The following is an 18,804-nucleotide window of genomic DNA, read 5'->3' as shown; positions in this document are numbered from 1 at the left end:
ATGGGATAATTTTTTGGTTTTGGATATAAGTACCCTTGGAACTGGGGGCTTTATCTCAGAAACGATGGCCCCTTTTGGACAGGCCATTTAGACTTTAGCATCTGAAGATTCAGACTTAGCTGGACATGTCACAACTCCCTGCAACTCCAGTAGAGCAACTGGGGCTCATTTATCAACACTGGGCAAATTTGCACATGGGCAGTTACCCATAGCAACCAATCAGCGATTGGCTTTTTGAAGCCAGCTGCAAGTAGAACAATGAATGCAGCAATTTGATTGGTTGCTATGGGTTACTGCCCATGGGCAAATTTGCCCAGTGTTGATAAATGACCCCCACTGTATCCCACACACAACAAGCTGGTCTTCAAATAACTTGAGCGCCAGTCGTTCTCTAAACAAAATAAGGGGTATGTTTAATAACATTGGAGATGTTTCCTATGGCAACCAATCATCTCGATCGGGGCAAAAAATCCTGTCGGATCGCGGACGCATCTGTTCGTTGATGCGGTCCCGCGTTCCGACCGTTTCCCATGCGTTAGGATCGGATCGTTGGGCCCTAGGGCCCACGATCGGATCAGCCCGATATTGCCCACCTCAAAGTGGGCATATCGGAGAGAGATCCGCTCGTTTGGCAACATCACCAAACCGGCGGATCTCTCCGTGTATGGCCAACTTTAGAAAACAAAAGCAAAGATCTGATTGGTTGCTATGGGCAACATCTCCAGAAATCTCTCCAGATATGTATCTTCAATGTTAGTAAACATTCCAATAAGTCTTTCTATCATTGGATGTTTACAATCTATTTTTGGGTGCTGTTAGATGGTACATGTATTGGATCTGTTATCCAGAAACCCATTATCTAGAAAGCTCCAAATTACGGAAAGACCATCTCCCATTACTCCATTATAATCAAATAATTAAAATTTTTAAAAGTGATATAATTTTTCTCTATAATTATCATCATTAAATCTCATTTGGATGCAAAGCAATCCTATTGGGTTTAATTAATGTGTAAATTATTTTTTTAATAGACTTAGGGGCATATTTATTTTTTTTATAATTCAAGAATACCAACCAAAATTTTTTTTTGGTCGAATAGGTCCATTTTTGATCGAATAGGTCCATATTCTGCCAAATTTGAATTGTACGAATCGAAGGAATAGCGCATTTGATCAAACTTTGATTTTTCAAAGTCCACCAATTGACTCCAAATAGGTTCTAGGAGGTCCCCTATAGGCTAAAACAGCAATTCGGCAGGTTTTAGATGGCGAATGGTCAAAGTCAAATTTTTAAAGAGACAGTACATGATAAATTTCAATATTCAAATTTTTTTCAAATTCGAATCGAATTTGGACTATTCCCTAGTTGAAGTACACAAATAATTAAAAAATTCACCTCGATCTTTGATAAATTGTCTACTGGTTTGGTATGTCCGGTAGTTTCAAATCTGCTCATGAAGACCAGATCCCTAAACACCCCCCACTTGCTTTTTTACATCAAATATGCTCCTCGGCATGTGCTTTGTTTTGTGGATCCTCTGCATTTCGGAACCTGGGAGGTGCATTGTTCATGGCAGCCAGAATGAGGTCCTTGTGTGATGCAAGAATATGAGAAGTTCAGGTGTGGTACACAGGGCATAACAATTCGGAACAAAATATATATTCTGATTTGTTATATATAAGAAGAGTAGTTATCTGTGTTTCACCAGGGATAATATATGTATGCGTGTATGTACGTGTGTGTGTATATATATATGTATGTATGTATGTATGCATGTATATATATATATATATATAATATAATATATATAATATATATATATATATATATATATATATATATATATATATATATAGACAAATACAAGAGTCCTCTGCACTTAACCCATTATCAATATATTTAAGACAGAGACATTTTGTGCATACTGCTACTGAAAAATGCCTTACCCTTTAAACAAAACAGGAATTGTTTGTCCATATATTGCAATATATTTAAGCTGGCCAACTACAGGCGCTATATCGATGATATTTTTTTTCATATGGTTAGGCCCCACAGAGTGCCAAGGGGTGGTAACATAGAAAAAATGCTCCTGAGAAGGGAAGCCTTTTGGATTTACGAATTAAATTGTGTTACACCGAATAGTATGAATGCATGTAAAAAAGACTTCGAATTTCTACGTTTTTTTTTGGGTACTTCGACCATCGAATAGGCTACTTCGACCTTTGACTCGAACTAAAAATCGTTTGACTATTCGATGGTCGAAGTACTGTCTCTTTAAAAAAAACTTTGACTACCTACTTCGCCACTTTAAACCTACCGAGCTACAATGTTAGCCTGTGGGGACCTTCCCCATAAGCTTTCTAAGCTTTTTTTGATTGAAGGAAAATCATTCGATCGATGGATTAAAATCCTTCGAATCATTCAAAGGATTTAATCGTTAATTTTTCCTTTGATCGTTCAATCGAAGTATTTGCGGTAAATCCTTTGAAGTCGAAGGATTTTACTTCGATGGTCGAATTAACCCTCGATATTCTACCCTTAGCAAATGTGCCTCCTAAAGTCTGTTTTAATAATGGATATAGAACTTTGGAAACTCATCTGTGGCTTTTACAGTGGAAGGAAATGCTTATATGTTATAGATACTAATTGGTTACAATTTTGTTTTTTTTTTGTAGCAAGTGGATTTTAAATGGACACAGTAACATGAGCTTATAAGGTACACTGGTGACATCTTGTGGATGTAAATGGATTTTACCAGTTCACATAATTTATACACTGATTTCTGGATTTTATACACTAATTTATAATATCAATGATGATAATATAATATTAACTGAAATTTTAACCATATATTTTACACTGATAAAGATGGTCATGGATAAATATGTATCTAGGATACTTGTCTGTCCAGCATCTCATTTCAATACTAAGGTTATTATACTAAGTTGGTTTCCCCCTTTACACTGTAACAGCCTCTACTCTTCTGGGAAGGGGTTGCACTAGGTTTTGGAACATTGTTGGTGGAATTTGTTTCCATTAGCCTACAAGACAATTAAGGTGGCCATACACGATAAGATCTGCTTGTTTTGCAAGGTCAGCAAAATAGCAAATCTTTCCCCGATATGCCCACTAACGGCAGGGCAATATTGGGTTAATCCAAATGTTCAGCCAAACAATCGGAATACAACGAAGGAAATGGGCACCGATGGGTCTTAGGACCACATCAACTATGCGGTCAACTATACGGTGCCGATGCGGTCCTTGATTGCAGGAAAAATCAAACCTGACAAAAATCGGCCTTATAACGATTGGGCGTTGGAAGCCCCAACACATGGGCAGATAAACTGCTGAATTGGTCTAAAGGACCGATATTTGCAGTTCTAATCTGCCCGTGTATGGCCACCTTAAAGGAGAATTCGACCCCCTAATTTGCATCCCCCCAACCCTAAATAGGCCCCCTCCCTCCTCTGATTGTTTTTATCGAAAATTTAGTGATTTTAAGCGCATGTGCAGTAGTTCCGCAATGGAAGATTCCTCTAACTGCGCATGCGCCCGAAAATGCCGATCACTACAGGAAGAAGACCAGTAAATGTAGTTAAAGTGTGCTTCAAAAGCGGATTAGGCTCCTAGCAGCCCCGGGTGCAAGCCGTACCCCCTGCCAGGGCAAAGTATACATGTAGCAAATAAAGCAGCAGCACTCCCGTATCTTTGAAAAATTTGCAAAACTTTACTCAAATGCCATAGGCAACGTTTTGGGCTACACAGGCCCTTTGTCAAGCCATGGCTTGACATTTGCTACAGGAAGAAGACCAGAGACAAGATGGCTGCTGTGAACTCCGCTAGACAGGACCTGCGATGAGGGGTAAGTAGAAAGTTATACTATTATGCATTCAAACAAGTAGTGTTCTTCTGGCATCTACCATACTCAGACTTTTCTGCCAGACAGTGAAATATATACCATAAAAGCAATTTATCATTCCAGGGGTTGTTTCCACTGCTCCAGGGTTCAAAGGTTTTACACCACTATAGCAGATGCTTGGCATTGGATATGTTAATGTTATATTTGTATGCCTCTGATCAGCCATAAAACCCCTATATGAAGTACTTAAACTGGAGAAAGTTTGTAACTCAGTAGTGAGTGTTATAGCTGAAGACTAAAAGACAGAGTGTTATGAAGCTTTGGCTGTACCATTAGTACAGTAGAATTCAGAATTTATGTTTCCAGGGGGTGGCATCCAAATGGTGTAAATTTCAGCTGAAATACAATGCTGCTTGCCTGTATGGGACTGTGAAGAAATGGCCAATTCTGGGAAATACAGGGTTCTTTTGTATTCTGGGTGTCATAATCACTTTAATCCAAGTGTAAAAACATCAATGGAGCATCATAAATACATTATTTATTTTATACCAATTGTTAAATAACTTTTGTGACATAATAAATTACACAGCTTTATAAGGATGGCCCCAAGTATAAAATGTTTAGTGGCATATAGCTAAATTACAAACAAAAATAATCGTGCATAAATATAAAAAAATCAGACGCTTTGTTTCCAATTTGCTTGAACTGGAACAACATAGTGGCATAAACAAATTTGTTAAAATTATTCAAAGTTTATTGAATAAAAGATTTCATGATTGGTACCAAAAATATATTGGCTGATTTGACAGCTGCATTGGTACTTGATAAGAGACCAAGGTGTCTGGAGTAGACAAAGGTATGTGTTTACAAAGCATAATGAGGTCTAGGAACCATTATCTGGAAACCCATTATCCAGAATGCTCCGAATTATGGAAAGGCTGTCTCCCATAGACTCCATTATAATAAAATAATCAGATTTTTTTAAAATTATTACCTTTTGCTCTGTGATAATAGAACAGTACATTGTACTTGATCCAAACTGTGATATAATTAATCCTTATTGGAAGCAAAACCAGCTTATTGGTTTAGTTATTGTTTACATGATTTTCAAGTAGAGTTATGGTATGAAGGCCCAAATTACGGAAAGATCCATTATCCGGAAAACCCCAGGTCCCGAGCATTCTGGATAACAGGTCCCATACCTGTTCAGGGAATAAAAAATTGGAACTAGGGCAGTTTTCTTAGATTTCATTTAGTTTTTCTTAACACATGGTCAGAAACAATTAATATCGATAAATATACAACCTGGACACATGTAAATAAAAGATAAAAGAAAAAAAAGTAATGTAAAGTTGTCATTAAAGTTCTGTATGATCTGATCTTGAACACTCACGCAACTTTATAGAGTCTAAACATACAACTACCAACCCAATAACAGCTGACAGTTGTACAGTAGTTCATCAACACAGTATACTTAAAATGGGGCTGTCAAAATTGGCAGCCTTAAAGTCTAATAAATGGTGAGAAAACATTGTTATGTACAGTAACTGACTCATACATAGTCTAGAAACTCATTATTGCAATATAAGTTTTAAGAAGACCCACTTCTGCTGGCAGCATCACCACAAAGCTGGTTGTCATGTATTCATAGTAACATACTATAGATAACGTAGCAGTCAAACTCTCTGCTTTTAAACCCATTATTCACTTAAGTACTACAATACTCCTCGATGAAAGAGCATAAAGCAAAATCTGTTTCACCCGTTATCAGAAGTAGAATCCCAGCCACCAGTTCTAGGAATCCGCAGCAGAGCATTTAATGTGTCTTTTATTTTCTTTAAAACCACTGGTGTCATTTTATATGCTACTGAAGTTTCATTTAGTATGACACGTTTTAGGTTTTTAGGCAATGCATGTTTACCTCGAGAACCATCAAAATTGGTATTGTGTGTCCAAGTTTTATACAGTGAGTACGGTACATGATGCTGAAATAGTAGTTGGGCAAATCTGTGGGGCTGACCGCGGCTTTGCATCTTAAAATTGTTCAATAAACCTGCTGTCATTGTAGCCAAGGGAATATCTGGTAGTGGCTCTCCAACAGTATCTGGTGTGCGAAGACTCTCATAGTTTGTTTGGTTCTGCTCCGACACTTTCGAAACAATAATAAAGGCTGGACACTTTACAGAGGGCATGTTAACAGAAGATGTTTTAGGCAAGCTTGTTTTTAGTAATTTTTTATGCAAGGACTTTGGAACTTCAGAAATGTGGATATCTGGTTCTGTCTCCTCTATTGGATTTAAGGTGTGGATACCGGTCGGCTCTGTTTTGTGGCATTGTGAATTTTTTAAAAGATTGGTGAGTACAGGTGGCTTTTCATCCAGAGCATCACTGGACATTGCAGTAACCACACTACTTGCTGATGTTACCAGAGGAGGAGGGGGGCTCTGTGATATTTCCCTGTTAGAATTTGCATTGCTAGTGCTGTCATAATGTATTTGTAAATGTTCTGATATTTCTAAATGATTTGCAAACATTGGGCTATTAGCAGGTACAGACCCGGTGTATGAACTTTGTTTGGTGCGGCAAATGAGTTCACTTAAGCTTTGTGACTGTGCCAAGGGTTCAGATGAGGAATGTGGGGACATACTTTGTTCAGCCTGATAAACAAGATCCTGATGCACATCTAACAGCATATTCTCTTTTTTAATAGGTCTTGGGGCATTTACTCCATCTTCTTTAAGTGACTCGCTTCCATGGTACTGTGTAGCAGAGACAGTTTTCTTTGTATTAAACTCCTTAAGAATATGGGAAATGTTCCTATCAATCTTTGCCACCCTTCTTCCAAGCCTGGCAATGCTGTGCATCAGCTGGGTAAACTGTACAGAAGAGGACAATTGCAGGCGGGTTTTCTTATTATTGATGGCTCTGCCATGTGGTGTCAAAAAAGTGAATTTTGGTAGACCACTGCTCATTTCTGTTTTGCTGTTATCTGAAAAACACACATTTAATAATTACTGATGGATTCATATGAATACATTTTCATTCTATGCTCTTGGTTTATGTATCATAAGCTATTTTATAAAACTTAAATCTGAGATTCAAACTTTATTTAAAACAAATTTCTGCAAAACAAATCTTGCGTGATAATAGTGGAGCTCACCCTGTTATGCTGACTCTCCTCAGGTCGCTGCTCCCGCGAGATCCCGGCTTCTTCTCAGCCGGTTAGTATCTTGTATCATTTACCTCACAGCTTATGAGCGCTGAGCCAAGGGAGAAAACTTTATAATTTTAAAGTGGCTTTATTGGTGCACACAAATACATTATACAGCAGTGGGATAAGGTGCCAACTAACGCGTTTCGTGCCCGTGTACTGGCACCTTACCCCACTGTTGTATAATGTATTTGTGTGCACCAATTAAGCCACTTTAAAATTATATAGCTTTGTCCCTTGGCTCAGCGCTCATAAGCTGCGAGGTAAATGATACAAGATTCAAATGTTATTTGCTCTTGATGACATTTTTCTCAATTTGCTCAAGAGCTGTCTAGCTTTCTCAATTTGCTTTACCATTAGTCAGCTTAAATCAAACCTTACTGAGAAAAAGATTTCTTAGGCACTTTTCTCAATAGTCATTTTCCCTGCTTACCCCCTTTCTAACATGAGCTCATTCAGCTGGATTAATATAAAGAGAGAACTAAACATTGTCTGAACAAGATATAAATGCACTTTATACCTTCCTCACCTTATTCCATTATAAAATGAAGAATTCTGGAACTTGGACTCCCTCTGCTTTCCATAGTGATTGTTTTACTGGAAAGCAGAGGGACTTCAAGTCCCAGAATCCATCAACTCACAATGAAACAAGGTAAGGGGCTGCCTGCCAGTTTTGTGGAACTGGTTCCAGCATACACAGACAATCATAGTTTCAATCTGTGATTCTTACATTTTTATTTCTAGACATACATATAATGTTTATGCACCTTTTCTGCATAAGCCCAATTGATTGAGCTCATTCAAAAAAAAAAAAAGGGGGGGGGTAAAGTTTGTCTTTAAAGCTATGACCATACTGAGAGAAAGTCAGTTAAAAATATATCTTTTTTTTATTAGTTAGTTCTCTATATCTGCTCATACTCTTCAAACACTTCATTAAGCTGGTGTTGCACAGATATATATGGTGTATAGCTGAAAACAATTAAAGACTACAACAGACATAGATATAAACAGTTAAAATATACTGAAGACGACGTTTACACTATCTTCGATTTATATATTCGCCAAATACTGCATACCTTTATTTAATGAAAATAATCAAGTGGCTACCTGAGTTCCTAGCTGAAAACTTGCTAAATGCATCACATTTCCTTTCATCTGAAATCAGTAGTTTCTGATAAATGTCCTTATGCTCTTCCAAGTACTCCCACTCGTCCTTGGAGAAGTAGACTGCAACATCATCATACTTAACAGGCACCTAGAAAATAAAGACAAACATGTAAGTAAACTGGACATACCTATCATATGAATAATCAGGATAGCTAAAGGAAAAGATGGCCATATAAGCACAAATCTAATTTGGCATTCAATGTGGCCCAAAATGGACTGAACTGAATTTGCTTTTTGTGGTGACAAATGGCTCATCCAGGGAACCAGAGAAAGGCCAACTACTGCAAACTGCAGTGAAAGACTGATATGCTCTTTGGATCCATTTCTATCTGAACCAGCACTAATAAAAAGTTGTCTCGTGAAATAATAGCCACCCATTTGGTAAGCAATACCTACATCCATTTATGGGAATATAACTCTAAAATTATCTTAATTTATTTGTCTTCTATGAGGCTAAGCATGCTGTTCTGCCCCCAATTAAAACGAAAACACAATATGCAATAAACAGGGTGTAGGGAAAACACCGTAGACAAAGGAATTGCAATTTTCTTTGAGTCCTGATACCTAGAACACAATACTAGTTAAGTCATGACAATGCAGGTAAAGATATGTGTTTAGGGATATTGGAATATATTTCTATATACAATATCCAGTACTGTATTTCTGATTTTGTATTTCATCCTATAGAATACATAATGTTTATAGAAAGCAACACGCATGAACTAATGCATGAAATAATTTTTAGATTTGCATAGTGGTTAGCAAATATCATGAGGATATAAAGCATATATCAAATTTCATGACAATATAACAAGATATGAGAGACAGGACCATTAGTAGCATATCCAATCACAAATTGAGAGTATGCAGCAGTAATTCTTGACCATTCAGTAAGGAGCACTATTAAGACACTCCTTTCGTTACATAGTCCAGTCACAAAACTTGATACTTTCTACATAGGGCTGCTGTACATTAAACAGGGTGTAAAAGCCACACAAAATTGAAAATCAAACATATGAGAAACTATTTCTTATAACATTTTGACACAAGTGGTCCAATGCATCTGGCCAAATAAAAAAAAATATAAAGAATGAATGTCTGTGTAGGAGGATCTGAAAGATGAAATGGTCATTTTAAGTAGTCACCTCTCCTGTCCTTGAATGATTTAAGTTAGGATGGGAATTCTTCTTCTCAATGATATATTCCTACAAAATTAGAGAATACATGTTAGGCTAAACAGCAAGGAGCAGACCATGTAGTTGCTATAGTTGTCATCATGTTTATTAAATCCACTACACCCTCAATTCTGTGCTTACTAAGACTCTACACTGTATGAGAATTGCCCCTTCTATGGAGAGGGCAGAAATTGGTGAATTTCAGATGTCACCTCTCTGAAGAGTTACAGCTATTACCCAGCAAGTTACAACTATTACCCAGCAAGTCCAGTTGTTTTTTTTAATTATTTATATTAGATATTCCTTACAAGTATATTATTGCACTGATTTTAAAGCCAGAATATTCCCATACAAAATAAGTTATTTCAGAAAAAAAACAAGTGCTTAAAGGTTAAGCTCACTGCATTTCATTTGTCAGATATACATGAATACAGTATGCATTAATGAGATCCTCACCTCTCCAGTCAGCATATAGATGATGTCTAAAACATGATTTACAATCAACTCATTCTTCTGTTTATCTGGTTTCATCTTGTCCATGTTTAGCATTACCCGATGACTTAAGAATAAAATATATAAAATACAATTAGTACAAATATGATTAAGTAAAACCAAGAAGAAATTTCAGGCTTGGTGATTAGTGCATCAGGCTTTATACATTTGCTAGAGTCCTGCAGGAGGTCAGGGTTACTCACAAAAAAGTGGATAGTCTGTGGGTTGCAGGTAGGACTTGGAAATATGGGTATGGGTGCCGGTCTACCAGTCTCATTTATTTACCAATTTTTTGTCCTTTAAACCTTTATGCCTTGCCAACATCTGAGGATGTCACTTTTAGTCTGCAATAACAGCTTTTTAGATTAATTGTGGTCAGTTAACAGCATGTTGAGATGAGGGTAAGGTAGTTGTGGGTTGGGAGTTAAAAATGTGGGTTGCAACTCGAGTCCAGGTTTCAAAAATTGGACCTAAGAAGGATTTTCTTCATGACTAGTGTGTACCGTACCTATTATAAAGTCATGATGCATTACCTAGTTGGTCACAGCAGTACAATATTTGCCCTCATATGTAGGTGCTACATTACAGCACCTTAATTCATGAACTGCTTATTATGACATTATTTTTATGCATTAGATTGTGCATTGTCTATTACATGTTTTGAACAACAAAATACATGCTCTGCAAATTATGGTGTCATAATATATCAGTTTATCAGGTGTCACATTAGGTTATGCCTTTCTGAAAGCATTAACAGAGAATACTTTTTGATACTACAGATATGGGAGCTAACTATCCAAAATGCTTGGGTCCTTGGGTTTTCTGGTTAAGGGATGTTTCTGTAATTTGGATCTCAATAGTTTAGGTCAACTAAAAAAAAAATTAAATAAACCCAATATGATTGTTTTGCCTCCAATAAGGATTAATTATATCCTCGTTGGGAACAAATACGAGGTGTTTGTGTTTTTAAGATAATAAAAATATCTCTGTTCTTTAGACTGACCCTATTCTAGACAATATTTTAAAAGATGGTCGTAAATGTGTTACTAGGAAAATGTACAACTCTTGGTAAATACTGTATGTCTATGAAGATTCTCATTAATCGGTTCATGATATCGGTTCATGCATCGTAGGTTGATGAAAAGTGTTGTCACAGGCCCCCTCCTCTGTTCAAGGATGGTTCTTCCACTTTGACATAAATGGCCTCCTTCAAACCATCTGTCCTCTCTATCGAAAATGTGCACATTGTTGTCCTCAATCGAGTGTCCCTTTTACTTGACTTTACTACCCTCAAGGGTTTAAATGCCAGGAATTTCCCTTCTGATTCAGTTGAACTGAAGAAGCCACCCGGATGAGTGGTGAAATGTTTTCAAGAAAAACTATAATGTCCAGTGGACACAGTTGGAAGATTGCAATGTCACAAAACCAAATGTGAGATCTGCGGAAGTGATGGCATATTGCTCCAAAAAATGTGTGCTTGTGAACTGTAATTTGGCACCAATCGGGATATATATTTTGCAAGAAAGGCTGCATACACTAGAGTTCCCTTTAGAAAGGTGTTCCTGCTGAAATATTTAGGTTATTCTTCATCCAGAGTATGTGCTTTCATACCTGTACATTGTTTAATATTAAGTGGTATGTATGCATATGGCTTTGATGAACATGGTTATATGTATTTCATTAAATGTAATGTGATGCTTGTTATGCTTAAAGGGGTTGTTCACCTTCCAAACACTTCTTTCAGTTAAGTTGTTTTCAAGATTATTCACCTTAAACAAAGACTGTTTTCAATTGCTTTCCATCTTTAATTTTTTAGTTTTCCCAAAATGTAAGTTTAATGTTCGTGTCTCTAGCGTTTCAGTCCGGCAGCTCTGTGATACTGGGGCATCTGAACTGTTACAATTTGCTAAATTTAATTGATACATTTCTCAGCAGTATCTGTGGAATTTTCGCAACTATTGTATCAATTCTAACAGCTGTCTTAAGGGTCTGGCCACACGAGCAGATTCGGGGAGTTTAGTCGCTCTAGCGACAAATCTCCTCTTCTTCGTGGCAACAATCTCCCCAGCACACGTGGAGCCCGAACATTCCTCAGGGCTTCTGCTCACAGGGACAAAGATAAGAAATGTATCAATTAAATGTATCAATTTAGAACAGTTAAAGAGTTGGTGACCCCTCCCCCCCAGAGCTGCTTTAGAAGGTGAAACATGAAGCTTTAGGGCTGCGATTCGAAATACGAAATGCTCCGAGTGCCATCCCGCCAGGGATTTACATTCTAGCCAGTGGGAAGGCAGGGGAGGTAGTTTGGGGAGATGTTACCCCGAAGAAGAGATTTCTCGCCGGGCGACTAATCTCCCTGAATCGCAGCGTGTCTCCGCCCCTTACACTTCAGTATTAGAAAAACTGTGACAAATGTTTTTGGAGGTGAAAAACCCCTTTAAACTTTTGATAAAGATTTTTTAATCACAGAACCACCGGTTTGCTTTGTGTTTTACCTGAGGAAGGGGTTGGTCTCAAAAAGCCAGTGCCACATTTCTGTTGAATTAATATTGCTGGTGTGTATTGGTGTGCTTCCTCCCAATACAGAATTTGTTTGGCCTTGAAGCAGCTTGGGAGCTGAATGCACCCAAATAAAACAAGTAAATGCCAAATATTAGACTTATAATACATGTGCTTGTCACAACAGTTTATGGCTTTTCTATTAAGTTTTCTAGAAAACCTTCAGAAAAATACTTTTGCAGTGCACTGGATTCACATGGGGGTGGGGTCACAAGAGACCTACGATCCCTTGTCTGGCACAATAGTCTGCACTGCCCTTTACAATATCATCATCCATTTCACAGCCAAGCTTAGTATTCTAATACTGCAATCTTCTGTATACAGTGTAATCTTCAGATGTCACAATACAGTGTCTAGTCTGGGATACGAATAACACGGGGAGAAGAGGACATGCAGGGGGTCTCTCAGGCACACATACGTCTGTACTGCTAATGATAACAACAACAACGTCACGTATACGCCGCTAATCAAGAGAATAGAAAATAAGAACGTGCCCCAGTCGCTCAGTATATCATATACCATTCCCAGTAAAGTTTAAAAAGTAATTAGTGTCGCTAAATCTATGTAGTTCTTATATGACTCCAACATGAGCTTTTCTATTTCCCCACCGTAGTGTACAATTAGCCAATTATTGCCCAGACCAGCCATAACCCTACTGTGTTTAACAACTCCGCAGCCCCTACCTTCCACAGCCGCCTTCGGATATACGCGCAAACACACCCGGAAGTCTTCCCTGATTGCATATTCCGTGCCACGTGACTATTTCTCAATCCAGAGCTAAAACTACAACTCCCATGATCGCTGATTTGAGGCAGGCATAGGAGAGATTGTAATAAAAAAAACGCCTTCAAGAAACAAAATAGGTTTTGTTTATTTGAATCATTCCTACTTGCTTAAGGAAAGTCCAAAAGTTTGTAAGACGGCGTTTCGCTAGGGACAGAAAAAGCGAGTGGGAATTGCTTGGGGTAAAGCTATGCTCTGATTGGCTGCGGCCCCATACAGAACAATTGAACTTTGATTGGATGTCTTGAAAATCAATCATCTAGCCTTACTTTGATTGGCTGGCAGCAAAAGGCAAAGATGGGATTCGCGCAGTAGGTTTAGACTGGTTCGGAAGGTGGAGACTTGATTGTTGTATAATTCAGGCAAATTTAGATTCCGGGTTCGTGACAAATGACAGATAAACCGTCGTAGTAATAACATCAATTGATAGCAGTGCGTTAATATAGGGTTGCCACCTGGCCAATGTTTTACCTGCCTGACGGTAAAAATTATACTCGACTCCAATGTTATTAATAGGAAAAGATCTAAAAATACAGGAAGGCTGTTTTTTTCTCTCCAAAAAAGGTGGGAACTCTAGTTATTCAGTGTGACTGCAAGAGGGCAAATACATACCTCCAAACATTTTGGAAGTAAACAGAGGGACAAAAAAAATTTTTCCGCACGTAGGGCAGCAATTTTTTGGACCACACCCCTTTCTGTGATCACACCCCCTAATTACCGTGTTTGTTTTAAAAAATTTGGCAGGTTATGAAAGTTTGAAAATATTTCTCCTTATCTAAACTGTGTTTTGTGTCTCAAAATTGTTACAAAGTATCTTATTTGCACCTGTTAACTGTTCTGGGCTCTCTGCTAAAAGCCAATTGAGTGAGAAACTTTGTTTCTTTTTCTGGCTGTTCAGTGCAGAGAAAAGAGGGACTTTCCAGTACAAATGAGGGACTGCGGGTTGAGCTGTCAAAAGAGGGACTGTCCCTCCGAAAAAGGGACAATTGGGAGGTATGCAAATAGGGTTGCCACTGGCCAGTATTTTACCAGCCTGGCCGGAAAAATGATGGCTGATCCCAATGTTATTAATAGGGAAAACAGATAAATATATAGGAAGGCCCGTATTTTTTACCAGAAAAGGTGGTAACCCTAAGGGCTAATTACATAGTCATTTTATTATATGTCATTTATATTAAAACATACAAGAAAGTGTCTGGTAATGTGACTAGGTACCGCCAGGGTGCCATTAGAAATCACAGGCCCACCCAAGCCCCACCCCACACTTAGGGTTGCCACCTGGCCGGTATTTTACCGGCCTGGCCGCTAAAAATGCTGGTTGATCCCAATGTTATTAATAGGAAAAAAGATAAATATATAGGAAGGCCGGTATTTTTTTCCAGAAAAGTTGTTAACCCTACCCACACTACAGTTAAAAGACCACACAGACATCAGCGCTAAAAATGGTAAACACCCCCATAGAAATTATAAAAAGTAGGGATACACCGAATCCACTATTTTGGATTCAGCTGAATTCCCGAATCCTTTGTGAAAGATTCGGCCAAATACCGAACTGAATCCGAACCCTAATTTGCATATGGAAAGGTGGAAAAAAAATGTACTTCCTTGTTTTGTGTCAAAAAGTCACGTGATTTCCCTCCCACCCCTAATTTGCATATGCAATTTAGGATTCGACCGAATCCTGCTTAAAAATGCAGAATCCCAGCCGAATCCCGAACTGAATCCTGGATTCGGTGCATCCCTAATAAAAAGCCATTGATGGTGAGGGCCCCCTTATAAAAAAACAGTGGTGCCAAGCCCCCCCCCATAAAAGTTTTAAAAAAGAAATTGGTGCCAGGTCCCTCCCAAACACGTTAAAAAGAAAATTGGAGTCCCATAGAATATTTCTATAAAAAACATTGGTGGCAGGGGCCTATAAAGTATTAAAATAATACATTGGTGGCTAGGGGTTTAATAAAATAAAAAAAAACACAGTGGTGTTCAGCAGAACTGAATTCATTGCTTCAGGAATTTAACTTCGGCTCCTTTCGTAGCTTCGGGTCTTTTTGTGACTTCAGGACTTCAACTTCAGCTCCTTTCGTGGCTTCGGGTCTTTTCGCGGCTTCTGCACTTCGGCTCTTCGGGACTTTGGCGGTTTGGGACTTCGGCAGGTGTGGCATGGCTTTGGCGGTGTCAAGGGGGTCCCCGGCTATTTCTTAAAGTGCAACACAGTCGGGCCCCCCTTTAGGCCTGAGCTCTGTATAGCAGTACTCCCTGTGCCCCCTGATGGCGGCCTTGGGTAGTGCATTTGTGAGAGGAGTGAAATATTGTATAATGAGAGAAGGGAGGGCCACACAGGTCTGAAACCAGCATACCTGGGCCCCGCTGCTGCACTTGTGTGGGTCAGATGTCTATTGTTTACAAATGGTCACTGCTGACCTTTCAAGCAATAATCACCTATACATGATTGCACCGCAAGGCCCAGGTGATCACTTCAAAAAAATTCTGTAGAGGGACCACTGTCTTGCCGCCTGCCTGCTGACCTGTATTACGCCGTAAGGGCTCATACATAAGGGTTTTTAATGCCTTTTCAAAATTGGGACTTCTCCCATTGATTTATATGCAACCTGGACAGGTCTGAGATTCCGGATTTTCTGATTTGTCCTTTTCCATCCTCGGGGTATAGTAAATAACGAAAAATTTGTGATTTTTTTAAAAGTCTGATTTTATACAAAGAAAATCACAAATTTTTCTGGATTTTTGCATTTAGAGTGTAGTAAATAATCCCTTAATGTTTGTGAGTTCCAAATGCAACTGTCTATTCTACTGTGTTTTGAAGCACAATAAAATACAGCATGTTGCATAAAAAAATGCTTTGCAACGTGAATGCTATAAAATACAACTCTGAATGCTCGTGAGTACAAAAAGGCAGAAAATAATGTAACCATCAGCCATCTGTGAGTGCTCCAGCAAGGTCCAGACGATTAACCTTCAGGGCAACGGAGGGGGAGTTTTAAGGACAACTGGCAAAATAAAAACCTATACATATTAAAGGAAAACTTAACCAAGAGATAATATATGAATTTGTTTATCACATTGGAATATACCCATTAGTATATATTTCCCTTTTAAATCTTTTACCTTGAGCCACCATATTGTGATGTGTGCTCCCTCAGAGATCACCTGACATAAAATAATGCAGCATTAACTGTAACAGGAAGTGGTGTGATAGCAAAAGTCATAGCTCTGCCCATTCATTTACTGATGTAACCTAGCATGTATGTGTGTCCTTGCAGGGTCGGACTGGGGGGCACGGGACCCACCGGGGCTGCTGTTTCAGGGCCCCCCTCTGGTCTCCTGCTACTGCTGCAAACCAACTTCAGAACTCACCCCCCCCCTGCTGCACCATGCACATGCCTTGAAAAGCAAATGGTCTCTTTCCCTTTGTGTTCTAGGTTCAGCTTATACAGGTATAGGGTCTATTACCTGGAATGCTTAGGACTTGGGGTTTTCTAGATAAGGGATGTTTTAGTAATAAATCATAATAATCATTTAAACATTAACTAACCCAATATGATTGTTTTGCTACCAATATGGATTCATGCAGTTTAGCTGCCATCGAGTAAAATATATTATATTCTTATTCCAGAGATAGAAGTGTATATTTTTAAAAATTAGAATCATTTGCTTAAAATGGAGATGGCCTTCCCATAATTCAGAATTTTCCCAGATAACAGGTTTCTCATGGGAACATGCAGTATATTGCATTCTTTGAGGAAGAGTTGAGATCACAATCAATTAAAAATACTTTTCTAAAATAAAGTAGCATTTAAATATTCAAACCTTTCTATGTTTGGCAATATGGTTTGCAAAATGGCAGGTATGTAGCTGGTTGTAGCTTGTTTAATTTATAACTTGTTTATACATTTTTCTTTGCATTCAAGGTTGCTACTGTTAAACCAATTTCACAATTTTCTACCAGGCAGCTGCATCCAGCAGTTGGTAGAAGATGCACATAGGTACTACAAAGGTTAGTCCATTCCTTGCATGTAGACGTTTCCTGTACTTTTCTTTACCAGAAAATTTTCTCTTGAAGGAGCCAATATATAGTTATATAATACATGTAAACAACATGACTAGAGCAGTATCTTCATAGAGATGCTTTCCACAGGAATTTTGTACCACAGCCCAGTGGAATAAGTGTTGGTCAGAAATGGTTCAGGCATTAGTCGCTCTTTAACATTGATATGCTGTATATTATGCTAATCGTGAAACATTCCTTCTTTTAAACCTAATTAACATATTTATTTGGTACATTTTATATAACATAATTTTATCTGAGGCAATATTTTTTGCAGTTCTAACAGACAGCTTCTGTTTTACAGAGATTGGTACTGAAGGATTAAAACTTCTTTAAGAATCTATTCATGCACTCCTGAAATTATCAACTGTGCCAGAACCTTCAGAATATCATGCACTAACAGTTATAAACACTTTGCCTTGATAACACACAGAAGTGATTTCAATCTCAGGATCTTTAGGAGAGCAGGCTTTGGGTATAAATTAATTGGTTGGCATGGATTCTAGATATGGCTGTCAGGGATAAACATTCTGACATTCTGTAAACATGGGGTATCTACAAAGAAATATCCAGGTACAGAGTATCTATTATGCCCACAAAGCAATTTTGTGTTCCCTACACTTTGCATATTGTAAATAAGTCACTGAGCACCTCAGGGCACAGGAAAGGCCAAACTTTCTTTGCCTTAACAACACTGTACTTTACTGCTTGAATTAGTGTACATTTGCTATTTTATCTCTATCCAGTTATAGCATCACACATTCACAAAGCAACAGTTATTTCCCCTCTTTTTGCTTACAACCACTTACAAAGCAACACCAGAATATATGTAGTCTGAACATTAGAAATTCTATAGTTAACTTCAGTAAGAATAGTTTAAAATGCACATCAGTATGGAGTTCATACATATACATTTTGTTAATTGTGTTTATTTTCATATGGTCTTTAATTTTTAGATTTAGTACATTTTGAGCAATTTGTATTTTTGCCAGGAATGTATGGAGACAAATGAGAAGAAATGTAGTGAGGAGCCAAGTGATAAAGGGTTTGGTAAGATAGGAAGTTTATAAGTTTTCCTTTGCTTATTGGAAAGCCAAGGTAAGAATTTCAGCAGGGGAGGTTCTGTTCTTGCTTAGACGAGAAGAGGAGGATTCTAGCAGCAGAATTTCAGACAGACTGTGGTGGCCAGAGGTCTGAGCTTGGAAGGCCAGTTAAAGTGACCATACATGCTACAATTACGTTCTTTCCCACGACCATTGGTGATATGAAAGATCTTTTGTCCACTCTACTAACGTTAATGAATCGTCAGATATGCAGGTAAAAACAAAAATAATTCTTTAGCTCTATCTGATGATTTAGCATTAATGTTACAATGTTAAGGGAACCTTCAAAGGTGCCTGGTCAAAATTTTCATCCTGTCCGATCGACGAGACGACCGATATGCAAAGCTTTTTACCAATATTGGTTGCCTTGTCTCCCACCACACACGCAATGATTG

At 38.2% G+C, this 18,804-nt stretch overlaps 1 protein-coding gene across 3 annotated transcripts; it reads right to left on the bottom strand.

The window, feature by feature from the left end:
* Positions 1-4,380: 4,380 nt before the first annotated feature.
* LOC108712964 lies at positions 4,381-13,533 on the bottom strand. Of its 3 annotated transcripts, XM_018255531.2 has the most exons (6): positions 13,147-13,533; positions 12,400-12,520; positions 9,869-9,971; positions 9,383-9,442; positions 8,178-8,325; positions 4,381-6,848 (listed from the first exon to the last, which is right to left on the bottom strand). In XM_018255531.2, the coding sequence occupies exons 2-6, from the start codon at positions 12,435-12,437 to the stop codon at positions 5,617-5,619; spliced, it is 1,581 nt and encodes a 526-aa protein (XP_018111020.1). In that variant the 5' UTR covers positions 12,438-12,520; positions 13,147-13,533; the 3' UTR covers positions 4,381-5,616. The 3 variants fall into 3 exon arrangements, with proteins under 3 accessions (XP_018111020.1, XP_018111021.1, XP_041444269.1); XM_018255532.2 differs by lacking the exon at positions 12,400-12,520 and having other exon boundaries at positions 13,147-13,532; XM_041588335.1 differs by lacking the exon at positions 13,147-13,533 and having other exon boundaries at positions 12,400-13,140.
* Between the last annotated feature and the right edge of the window lie 5,271 nt (positions 13,534-18,804).

The sequence above is a fragment of the Xenopus laevis genome, chromosome 3S (assembly GCF_017654675.1).
Source record: "Xenopus laevis strain J_2021 chromosome 3S, Xenopus_laevis_v10.1, whole genome shotgun sequence".
In the NCBI taxonomy this organism is placed as follows: Eukaryota; Metazoa; Chordata; class Amphibia; order Anura; family Pipidae; genus Xenopus; species Xenopus laevis.
The sequence above is the reverse complement of the archived record's forward strand: the minus strand, read 5'-3'. Positions and strand labels throughout refer to the sequence as shown.